Source organism: Hyperoodon ampullatus (assembly GCF_949752795.1).
Source record: "Hyperoodon ampullatus genome assembly, chromosome: 14".
NCBI classification, from domain to species: Eukaryota; Metazoa; Chordata; class Mammalia; order Artiodactyla; family Ziphiidae; genus Hyperoodon; species Hyperoodon ampullatus.
The window spans coordinates 20,703,934-20,716,466 of record NC_136927.1 but is presented as its reverse complement, the minus strand read 5'-3'; the positions used below and the strand labels follow the sequence as shown (position 1 = coordinate 20,716,466).

The following is a 12,533-nucleotide window of genomic DNA, read 5'->3' as shown; positions in this document are numbered from 1 at the left end:
CCGGTTTGTAGGGGCATGGGCACAGGAACAGTGAGGCAGTGTGTGCCAGACCACTGCTTACACAGACTCCAGAAGGCGCAAGATTCCCACACCCTTTCTTAATTACGAAAGACAAATTAGAGGAGAACCCAGTACTTAGATTCTACCCACTCTGAGGTATTAAATGCATAAAGATCAGTTATGTCCAAGTAGCATGCAATAGAAATATTTTTGAACCAACATGGTTAAGTGTTAAGATCTTTAGAAATCAAAATATTTATTCACATAATTTTAAACTAAAGTCAAAGGTAATAAATCTTCCGTGGTAATGATCTGAGTGCAAGTGATGCGGGCTTTCTTCACATTCACATCCTTCGTTCAGTTGTTCTTGAACAAGTCGATGCAGCTCTGCAGGAGGGAGACGTTGTTCTAGAAGACAGACGTCAGGGCACTGGTGAGGCACGGACCTCAGACCCACAGACTTCACTTGTCACAAGACATCTGGCCGGGTGCTTGTTTTTCATTCAATGACCCCTGAACCACAATTCCCCTCATCCCAATTTCACGCTGGGGATTTCCTCACCCTCAGAAGGGCTGGTCAGCACTTCAGCACCTCCACCCCACACCCCAGGTTTGCTCCCACTGCAATCATGCCAATCCCACTCATGTGACTTAACCTAAATGTGGTATTTGAAAGCCTTGGAAAGAACTGGATAAAAAGTTGCTAAAAAGTAGTTATGGGTGAGATTATAAATGAGATTACAAATGATAAATATTCACAAAGGACTTGGCAGGAAATACTGTACAAAGTTCTCACTTTAAAGGAATTCAAAAAACCTAGAATACTCAGAACACTATCATAAATGACCCATAAATGATACTTTAAAACTCCAATTTAAAAGGTCATATATACAGCAGGACTTAGAGGCAAGTGAGTAAGCATCTCTGTTGTGGTCAAAATAAAGGAATTCAAAATACACACAAACGTTCAGTCTTCCTGCTTTAACCAGCACAGATGGACAGTGACAGTAACCTGACTGCCCTGGCTCAGACAGCACCCTGAGGTTCAGTATCTGCTGCACCCAGGAACCACCCAAAGAGCCCAGAAACCCTGAGTGAATGAGCCTGGGCACAAAAAAAACAAAAATGAAAAACCCCTAAGAGCTCCCCAGTAGGATTCTAATATGCTCTAGCACTGAGAACCACTGTTCTCCATCTTTTCTGGGCTAAATTATGCTACAGACATTATGAGGAAGTTTTCCTCCTTTTTAAACCAAAAGGGAATTAATATCAGAAGACACTTAGCAAATTAGAAAACTATTTATAAAAAAAATCTTCCATGAAAACTCCAGATAACGAAGAGCTTATAAATGCTATGATGGATGCTCACAAATTACTGGAAAAATTCCTTCAGGGTGTGGCCCGCAAGGACGTCAAGAGAGAAGCTGGGTAACCGCCACCAAGAATGCCCTTCTCAAAAAGCAGTATTTCATCAAGACATACGTAGTTTTGGTTTGCAGTGGAAAAAATACTCTGACAAGTGGCTCCCACCCACACCTCAGGGGATTAAAACCACAAAGCAAATGCCATCTGCTTGATGACACTGGAATAGTGAATTGGTAAATAACTTGAAAAAGACCCCCCAAAGTTGACTTAGTGTGAAGATAACACTTACCCTGGCATGCTTTATTTCCAGTTCAGACATTTCAATCAGATTCTTCCTAAATGCTGCCACTCTCTTCCGTTTGAAATTGATTAGCTCTACAAAGCAAAGTTTACCAAGTAAAACAGAACAATCTTCATCTTTAACTTCCAATACCATTCTTACAAATAAAATGATCTCCAAAGCTTTGGTACCCCACACATTTTCTCACATTTTTGTTATCTCTGCCATTGGAACACACCCCCAGTCACCAAGAATGGCCCCTGAACACCTGGAGGTTTCTGAGTTGAGCTGCCTTGCCCTTTCCCTCTAGCAACCAGTGCTTGTGGAGGGTGGGCTAGGGAGGTAGTGGACCACACATACTTGCACCAATGACCTTTTTTATGGATCATTTTTAAACTTTGAAAACTGCTTTTTTGTGGCTATTTCTACAAAACATGCCACCTTTGTGTCTATCCATCATGAAAATTCAGGATCACTGTCCTATCAGACTCCCTCTGATTCCTTCCACACACTTGTGAACTCAGGCTCTACCCTGCAGCTCTCACCATCATTCCTGTGATCAAAATCCCCCCTTAGCTTAAGCTGGTGCTCAGAGTCCTGTATCTTGTCTACACAGCACCATCCAAAAGAAATGTAATACAAGCAGCCACACTGAAAAATAAAAACTCAAAAAATGTATAGTGATGTTAACGACAGTAACTCGGATGTATCAGGCTGGTCTTGTCAGACGTCAGAATAAGCTCTTCTCCTTCCCTCCAGGACCAGAACTCCAGACTGACCCATCTGTCTCCCAGGACACCTGCCCACTGCCCTGTGCTTCTGCAAGAGCTCCCATCAATTCAGCCACAACCTTAGAACCTCAACCTAAGACAAACAGGCTAGGAGCCATTCATCTCATTATTCTACAGAGTACTGCACTTTTAAATAGTGTACACCCAGGCTTACATTTTGAATGAGGAGGATACGATCAAACAACAAAGGGACAAACCTTGGGCAATAGAGACAGGCCTAATCTGGCACCACTGTAAAGCTTTGTGGCTTCTCTTTAAAAAAATTCTCAAAGCCACTAAACTCTGGCCTATATAACAACCTAAGATTTCAACTCAGTAGTTTTGAAGTGTTCTTTTTCCTTATAAATTTAAATTAGCTGTTTTTTTTTTTAAGCTAGAATTTTAATTTAAACTACAGTGCAGCGAGAAGGAGGTTCCTCTGAAAGAATACAAAGGGCAGCCATGGGAGTATGTCTGCAGGCCATTTGCAAAGACTGTACAGAGAAGCCCTGTCCCTCAGTGAGGGCACCGGAGTCCTGAACAGAGAGAAGCCAAGACAAAGGAGCAGAGCTCTTCCAGATACCCCGGGACTCAGCGCCACAGAGGAGGGGACGTTCTGAGCAAACAGTCTTATAATGAGATACGGATTCCACATGGAAACCCGAGTTCTGAAGGGGGAGGGTGTTCTGAGGGGGAATCAAGTGTCCACTCTAATTTACACTCACATTCTGGAAGACACAGTCTTTACCTTTTGCTCTGGCATGTTCCATGGCCCCTAAGAACTTCAGGACAGGGAGATCCCCACTAAGGAAAAGACTACCTATTACACTCATGTTCAATGGACATGGGACACCATCTCCCAATTTTATTTTGTTTTATTTTTCTGGCCACGCTGCGTGGCATGCGGGATCTTAGTTCCCTGACCAGGGATTGAACCTGTGCCCCCTGCATTGGAAGCACAGGGTCTTAATCACTGGACCACCAGGGAAGTCCTAAATTATATTTTAAAAGCCCCTTACTCTGGAATGGTGGGAGGCAAGAACCAACCCTGTGGAGATGGAATACAATTGAGTCATTATCACAGACTCGTGATCCCTGAAGAGTATATACGTGTATGCACACATCCTGACATTTCCCCACTGTTGGCTGAAAGGTCTAGAAGCAGAGGCACCCCAGAAGAAATGAGCACACGTAGCACTCAATCTGGGCTCCTGGAAGAAATGGCGATTTTCATGGCTGGAGTAGAAAAGGTCTAAGATTAGCACAAAACATCTAATCCTCAAAAATATGGGGGTGTCATAAGGACACGCCAGCTTTAAAGGCACTCTCACACTCAGTCTGGACAGTATGAACACCAAAATAACTTTGTACAGTCATGAATTTTAAAACTTTTTGAAAACAGGAATCCATGAGTCTCATGAAGATGATAAAAAAAAAAATATGGGAGAGAAGGGAAGGCTTGTGTTAATGAAGGACAGACAGCACCAAGTGCGGACCTGGAGGCGTGGGGGAGGGGACAACTCTGTACTGTATGAAAGGTTACCGAAGTTGGTAACTGCACTGTAGGGATGTAAGAGAAACACAGCCAAGTTTTCAGGGATAAAACGACTAAGAAAGATACAACTTAATCTCAAATGGCTAAAAAAAAACCCAAACCAACCCAGATATGTTTATAAAATCACACAAGTAGGAGCACATGTACGTGTGCAAGTGACAAGGCAGAGGATGTATGGGTGTTCTCTGTACCATTCGTGCAACTTCTCTCTGTAAGCTTGAGATTATTCCCTAATAAAAAGCAAAAAGTAAATAAAGGGTGGCCCCACTCAACCTTCTTTTGCAGATTCAGAAAGCTGTTCAAATTTCTGGCAGCATTCCTGCTGGTGTGCCTCAGCCAGCTTGACGTCTTTGCTTTTTAATCGGGCCTTATCCAACGCCTTGTTTGAATTCTCATAGTCAATGAGGGCTTTAGTGCGTCTGTATAAGAGATCCTGAGAAGAAAATTAACAGATATGATGCATGGTAGTTAAACCTATACCGAAAAACCTCTAGAACAGAACAGGAAGACTATCTGAAGTACTCTGAAAAACAGACAAGTACCTTGGGGCACTGCCTAAACCACCTCCTGCACCGCCCCCCCCTTTAAATCTCAACATTAGGCTGGTAATAGCAGTGCTTAATGCACTGCTGACGGCCTTTCCAGAATTCTTTATATGGATCAAGAGAAGGAACCAAACAGTGACAACTACAGGACTTTTTTCTCTAAGAAAACATGTCACAAGACAAGTCACCTAAAATTAAACTATGAGGGAAGGAATGAATTTCTACTACCTGATGACATTTTCCCATTAGGTATTTTCCCTACCTAATTTTATGCTGCCAGGTTTAGTATATTTCATATAAAAATAATTTAAACATTTTGCTTCAGGACAGCGTAGACAATGAAGAATGCATGTTCCATTCCCAAAGGTCATTCTGCTGACCACTTCATCTTGCTTTTGGTTAAGTAATGCTTTATGACTCAAAGGCTACAGTGACAACTGCAATGCAATTCAATAAAAGATCCCATCCCAAAGACTTTTCTGCCTCAGAAATAGCCCCTTTGGCAAGTGTCCAGTTATCTCTGCATCCAACAGCATATAATCTCCCAAACCATTACCTGCCTACTCAGCACCAGCCCTACTGCCCCTAAGTTCCTAAGCAATACAAACTAAGGACACAATGTAACAAAAAGGCACGTCACTGTGAGATGATTTCAATCTAAAACGGAACTGGAGGATACACACCCGCACCCTCAGAATATAACTATACAACTTAAGAACTGAGAGACTGATTTCCCACAAATACCTGATATACAGGAGACCCAGACTTACCTCCCGACCAGTGAACACCAGCCAATGAGCTTACTGCTGGGGACCAGCTCCCTCACGCCAACCATCTTACTGCCGAAGACTCTTCCTCTTTGCACCCCTTGCCCCAAAATACATCCCACCCCACACCCTCAATGGACTCTCCTGTGGCTTGCTACAGTGTTTCCCATACTGCATGCAACTCCTCTGCTATTCCTGAAGAAACTCGAGCTTACCTCAGTTTACTTCTTTATTTAGGCTGACATCACTTACATGAACAATCCTGACAAATTCCTATCTTCTTTCATTTTTAACAAAGAGAATACATCTGTATCATCAGACCTCTTCTGGGAGAACTCCCTCACCTTAGCAGCCTCTATGTTGAGCATGTAGTATCGGAGGAGCTCTGTCAGCTTTAAGTCTTCATCTGAGGAGACTCGACTCTCTACTTTCTGTTAAAAAATCAAAGGCCACCATCGTCTAAGCAGAAATCTACAGATTATAAAATACATACCCTGAAGACCAACATAAAAATCCTTACCCTAAGTTTTTCAAATAGCTCAGCCGCCTTCAACAGGTACCTGCAAATATACACGATTTTGGCTTACGGTCTTAAATCATGTATGAAATATGATCTTATCAATGCTCTAAGACATGAATGGGCAAATTCAGGAGTCCTAGTCTGTGGCGCTTTAGAATTAACATATCAAAGCAATGCTTTCATCACAAGTGGCCCAATATAGCAGAGAACACGGTTACGAAATCGAGCACACTTGCAGTGCCGCACTCACCGGCGTTGGCCTCTCTTGCTGCCCCTCAGCCACCTTGCTGTGCAGAACCTGTGTCCCCAAGTTCTTATCCGCTGTTAAACTTGTGCTAGCCAAGGTCAGGTTCTAAGCCGTAAATACGCTACTAGTTTGTCTTGGTTCTGCCATCAGCCTGACTCCCATTTTCAAGTCTGAAATACTAACGCCCCCTAGACCAAGCCTAGGTGTAAGTAGAACACAGTCGTTTGACAGTAACAGCGAGGGGTGGTTCCAGGATACAGTGCCCACCCTGCACACAGACTAAAATCCACAGTTGATCAAGTCCCTTATCTATATGGTGTATTTGCATATAATGCAGGTACACTCTCCTGTATATGTTAAATCATCTCTAGATTACTTATCACACCTAAAATGTAAATAGTTGTAAGTACAACGTAAATGCTATGCAAACAGTTGCTGATGCACAGCAAATTCAAGTTTTGCTTTTTGGAACTTTCTGGAATTTAAAAACAAGTATTTTCGATCTGCAATTGTTCTGACGCTGTAGATGCAGAACCCACAGATATGGAAGGGGCCAACCACACCATCTCATACCAGAAATAACTAGAATGAAGAAACTGTGAATAATTAATATAAAAAATGCTCAAAATCAGACTGGGGTCATTACTTTACCCTTATGGCCACCTTAACCAAACCTCTTCAAGTCAGCCCAGGGCATTACCGAGTAAAGCGCAAGCACCATTTGCCAGCAAACACAAAGCAAACTTCTCTCAAAGACAATTCCAAAACCAAAATAATCAACAACAGACACATGTAAGTTTGACAGAAATAAAGGCTTTGACAACAGCTACCACGTTTTGGTACAGAAGTGCCCTGAGTCCCCTACAAACATCTTACAAGTATTTATGTTCAGAGGCTGTATAGTATCAAGTGAGTGCTGGAGACTATGGTCGACCTGAGGTGGGCTTGGCTCAAGAGCGGAACTGAACCTGTGCAGTCATTACCCATTTTACCACCCAACAGTTTTCAATTAGGGGATTAGAGAAAATGTCTTCCGACAAAAACTTACTTTTTGATGACTGTGGGCTCTTCTAAAGCCAGGCTATGCAAGCAGGCTGCGGTGTGGATGTAATCGTCCGCTACATCTGCAGGAACAAGGATAGTCCTTTTATGTGAGCAGAGCTGGCACATTAGCAGACTAAGGGGCTAATGGGCGAACGTATTTACTTTTATGAGCGCTGGTCATTCTGTCAGCCTTTGCACAGGAACCCTTGATCCTATCGTAATAGTTACTGAGGAAATGCTTCTCTTGCTCAAAGAAGTCATCTACTTCCTAAAGGGAAGGAAAAAAGAGGTTTAAGAAGCAAAACTTCTTACAAATATGTATTTTATATTAGAAAAAAGCACTAAAGAAATAAGCTTATGCATAAGAAGTTTAAACTCTGAAGACTAGGGAAATAAAAATTTTTTTTGAAATGCACTTTTCATACCTGGGATTAGGAAAAGTGAAATGCTGGCAGGAAATGTCAACAGAGAACCATTTTGAAGAGCCATTTAGCACAGCCCAGTAAAACTCAGCATCCTCTCTAACCTCCAGTAATTCCGCTAGAGCAGTGGTTCCGCCTGGTGGGTGGCTCCCTCGCCTCGGATACCTGCACCTGACAAATGTGTTCGGTTCCAGACTGGGAGGCAACGCTGGCATCTGGCGGGCACTGACCAGGGATGTCAAACGCCCCCGCAATGCATGGGGACAGCACACCTTCAGCTGTGCCAGAGACAGCCCCAGAGCTTCCACATTTCTGACAATGCCCTGTCTTTCTCAGCACCTACACCCTGGGCTCCCTACTCAAGCCCTCAAGTGGCAAAGTCAGACACCAGACAGTAACTGTTATGGTAGAAGGGAGGGGCGCTGAGGAGTGAAGAAATAAAACACACCTACAAGGCTAGTGTGAAACTTGTACATTTATTTGATGTTCTAGAACAGCACTGTCCAATAGAAACATGTGAGCTACACGTGCCGCTTAAAACTTTTGTAGTAACCATGTTATAAAAAGAAACAGGTAAAACCCATATTTTATGGTTCTTTCTTCCTATCAAGTCCTTGAAATCCAGCATGTAAACAAAACATAAAATTCAGTTCCTTTATTACACCAGCCAACTGCATCTGTCAAGTGCTCAACTGCCACCTAAGGCCAGGGCTACCAGGGGACAGTGCAATTCTGGAGAATAGCAGGAAATACTGGTCTTGTAGCTTATTTAAAAAAAATAATAACTGAGTAACCTCTCCTTACAGAAAAGGAGAAAATGAAGACTTAAGTGTGGAAAGGTTCTTATCCCTTCTCCTGGGAAAGAACGGAGTATTTTCGGAAAGTAAGTGAAAATTCAATGAGTAGATAAAAATAACCAAATTTGAAAAAAATTGTTTACATTTTTGAGAAGCTAATACCATTTGTTTCACAAATATCTATTCTGAAGAAACAAAAGGTCACCTATTCACACAAAGAGAAGAATTTTCTCAAACAGCTAAAGGCCACTTACCTTAACTCCTGAAAAAAGGACTTCATCAGCACTTTTCACCACACTTTTGAAAAAGCCACCAAACATCTCTTTGGTATTTTTCCGCCTAACACTTAGCTAAAGAGAAATCCAAAACAGTTAACTGTACATATATTTCCCATCAAGTCCTGAACACATTCCAAGTAACTGTTTACTAGTATAAGTATACACTTAAGATACCTCTAATTCCATCGTTAACAACAGACCTAAAATATCAAATAAACAGCTAAATCTAAGCACAGGTTGTAATTCTAAAAGTGTGACTTAGGAGATATTTTGAAAAACTATCTAGGTATCAATATCAAGTCTTAGTGCCTTTAAATTCTTGATAGAATTACTGTTCTGTTATGCTGATTATTCACTGGTTAGAAGACCTGTGAGGAAATGTGTAGGTCAGGGCTTGCCTCATGCATATTAAACACCAAGAAATGTAACGTATTTTTGTAAAAAAGCAAGCATATGTCTCCCTTTCAATGAAAAAGACAAATGTGGATCAACTTAAATTCTTTCGAATAATCCCAAGCTTAACTGAGGGGAAAAAGGTCAAAATATTTACATGCAACATTTTATAAAAATGCCTTACACATTGGATCTATTGCCCTGGGGGAGGTGAGCAAGGGGAGGAGCATCTAAGAAAGATTTCTGTTGTGTTGATAAGAAACTCAACCTTGAAAGTCAATTTTTTCAGAAAATATATCAAGTATATTCTTTGTACATTTTAACTGGATCATGGAAATGGAATAAAAATGCCTTACATCTTGATCATATTCCAGGAAAATGTGAAAGTTGCGATCTTTACTGAGAACAGGGTGAGAGGAGAGCCGCTGAAGAAAGACTTCATGGGAAGAAACAGTCTTCTTGAAGACCGCGAGATACTCACTGGAAGAGAAGCGCACAAGGCCTCAGCTCAGCTGACCACCCAACACTGCTCCCTGGGACCTCACTGCGCTGCTCCTGCAGCCATGCAGAACACCTCAACTGGACCCAAAGCAGCTTGGTATAATGTAGCATCCAACTAGGTAATAAAGCAGTTCTTGTTTTGGAATCTGTGGAACAGCCACCGAAAGGGGAAGCAATATAACCAGAGTTGATAGGGTACATCTGTGAAGCCCAAACCCACGTGTACTTAAGCACAAAACACTGGCTTCTTCAAAACCATGAAAACCCTTTAATTTTGCAGCCATGTACACAGCAGTGAGTCTAACAAAGCCTGGAACCATCAGAAACTACAAAGTGGCGTCATCTCAATCTACACACTAGAGATGACTCTAAACTTCCCAACAGTAGGAACTTGAGTCTGTTGTGTTCAGCGCGCTATCCTCAGAGCTGTCCAAGGGGTACCAGGCTAATGAGCCTGTGGCAGCGTGCTGAAGAGACTCGCTGAGATGGACCCCAAAGAAGGGAGGGAGCCAAGGGAAAGAAGTGCAAGGACGGCGTCATAAGAAACTATGCAAACCTCCAACGATGATACAGAATAAAGAATCCATTTTTCTTTGGAAGAATTACAACCAGATTAAAAGAGCCATAGCTGTGGCTATTCTTAGAATGCTTCTTTGTAGCAGCACTCACTGCCATCTAGTTTCAACTATACTTCCAGTAAACAAACTTCAGGGAAGAAAGTTTTGTACATTATCACAGCCTGAAGACTTGCTTATATATAAAGACAAACGTTTAGTTCTTCGCTTTATGCCAGACCAACACTCCATGACAAGCATGGTCTACAAACAGAACCACCATCTACTCAACGTCAGCAGTCCCCAGGGAATCAATGTCTAAAGTACAAAGACCAGGCCCCTTCACCCACACTCTGCAAAATGTGGCTTGAGAAGACAATAGACACGTAACTAATTAACTGAAATTAGCTGTCAGATTCTCGTTTCTGCACACATCACCATTTTTATTCTCAAAGGGTAGAGCCCCCATCAAGAAAATGCACTTACGCTTCCAGCTCTTGCTTCATCTTGGCAAATTCTTCTTTGGTCATAGACCCCTCACCCTCTCCCAGTTTCTGCATCTTCTCTCGAGGGCCGTCGAAGTCAGGCTTTGCAGGCGCGGGCGGAATCTGCAGTCAAGACAGTAACTCGTGAGGGTTCTCGCCCCCGAGACGTGCAACTCAGTGCCTGTGCACAGGAGGCAGGGAGCCCAGTGGGGCTGCCTGAAAATCAACTTGCACTTTTCTCTTAACCTTATTCCTTTCAGCCATTTAAAAGAAGTGTCCCCTACAATGGGCACTCACTTTGACTGCAATCATTTGTTCAGTTAATCACTGGACAGTTGGTAGGTATGACAGTTTATCCTGCTTCAACTGTCAGTTTAATTTATATATTACAATCAATGCTAAAATGAAGCCAATGAAGTACGATGAAGATAATAATCTCTGGATTTATAAAGGAATTTATTCCAGAGGATAAAAGATTCTAAATTTGCGTGGACATTCTTAAACATAAGCTTCAGTACTGATTTTGTTTAACTATTTGGCCAGATTCTTCAGCTGGCCTGGCAGGAAAAGCCATGTTTCTCTCCTTTAAAATCGACTAAGGGACTTCCTTGGCAGTCCAGCGGTTAGGACTCTGTGCTTTCACTGCCAAGGGCGCGGGTTCAATCCCTGGTTGGGGAACTAAGATCCTGCGAGCTGCACAGTGCAGCCAAAAAATAAAAATAAATAAAATCAGCTAAGTCTCTTCCTAGAGCCACGCGTTAACTCTCAAGGGCCGAGCACAAAGACAACTGCCCCCTTTACGCCTTCAGCAGAACACACCTGAGAAACCCAGCACACACTACCACCAGCAAAGATCAATTCCACTTGATGGCTGAAAGGAAATGCCCGAGAAATGCTAAACCCAAAGGTAGACAAGACTTTACACCATGAAACTGCTTACTCTCTTTTACTGTACAGAATATAAGACTATGCTTCATCTTACAGCTGAAACGCTACTTTCACATACTTTAGATTTTACCAGTAATAGTTAACACATACTCTAGTTGACAAATGAAATCAGACTATTTTCACAATCTATTATAAAAAAAAGTGGGTAAAAGTCTCTCAAAACAAAATGAACAGCAAGGTAGAAGAAATTGGCTTCAGTAATTACCTGATTATCCAAAATATACTTACAATAAGTCCAGCATAGTCTGTAGTTTCAATAAGAGTGTCATGTAGCCACACAAAGTCTTCATGTTGCCTTGTAACAGAAAACTCTGGGCTCTGAAACGTGGGCAGCGTGGTCTGTAAAGAAAAAAGAAGTGACTGTTAACTACTATTTTCAGATAAAGTGGCTTGGGTTTCATGCAGTGCACTATGGGAAAATTCTGCATAATAGAACATCCAGTTTTTTAATGAGATCCAATAAAGAACAAAGCTAAGATTCAACACGTTCTTTACGGAGTTCTAGTCACACAACTCCACCTTTCAGGTCAACTCAGACAGATATCATCACGTAGGCCTCACGCTGCCTGAGTGACAGGTATGTTAATCAAGCCACCAAGGTACGCAGAGAAAACCTCATGGGCGAGGACCTCACAGACAACGTATTACCAATATTACGCTGGAGATGGCATAAACCGAGAGCTCTAGCTTCAAACTTCCTGACTCAAATTGTGCCTCAGCCATTTACTTCATTTAAACCTGTACCTCAGTTCCTCACCTGTAAGATGGGGATAACAGAATACCATAAGATTGTTAGAAAGAGAAAATTAAGCCCATGTAGACCCTTTACAAAAGTGCCTGGCATAAGACAAGCACTCAATACATTTTAACTAGTATGGAAGTTGAAAGGAGGCTAAAAATGTTCCTGAAGAGATCCCAAGAAATTAAACTTTCTATATTTTTCACAGATTGGCATATTGCTTTTGTCAAATTAAAAATCTGGAGAAAAATTAACACCACATTATAAATCGGTTATACTTCAAAGTAAATTTTTTTAAAAATCTGGAAGAAAAAAAACCTCTT

The 12,533-nt window shown here is 41.9% G+C and overlaps 1 protein-coding gene across 2 annotated transcripts; it reads right to left on the bottom strand.

Moving 5' to 3' along the window:
• Window positions 1-233: 233 nt before the first annotated feature.
• Window positions 234-11,762, bottom strand: SNX5 (sorting nexin 5). Of its 2 annotated transcripts, none has more exons than XM_079719257.1 (11): window positions 11,700-11,762; window positions 10,525-10,646; window positions 9,340-9,463; window positions 8,567-8,662; window positions 7,256-7,361; window positions 7,098-7,173; window positions 5,803-5,842; window positions 5,627-5,713; window positions 4,244-4,403; window positions 1,655-1,740; window positions 234-408 (listed from the first exon to the last, which is right to left on the bottom strand). In XM_079719257.1, the coding sequence occupies exons 2-11, from the start codon at window positions 10,596-10,598 to the stop codon at window positions 358-360; spliced, it is 900 nt and encodes a 299-aa protein (XP_079575383.1). In that variant the 5' UTR covers window positions 10,599-10,646; window positions 11,700-11,762; the 3' UTR covers window positions 234-357. The 2 variants fall into 2 exon arrangements, with proteins under 2 accessions (XP_079575383.1, XP_079575384.1); XM_079719258.1 differs by having other exon boundaries at window positions 234-387.
• Between the last annotated feature and the right edge of the window lie 771 nt (window positions 11,763-12,533).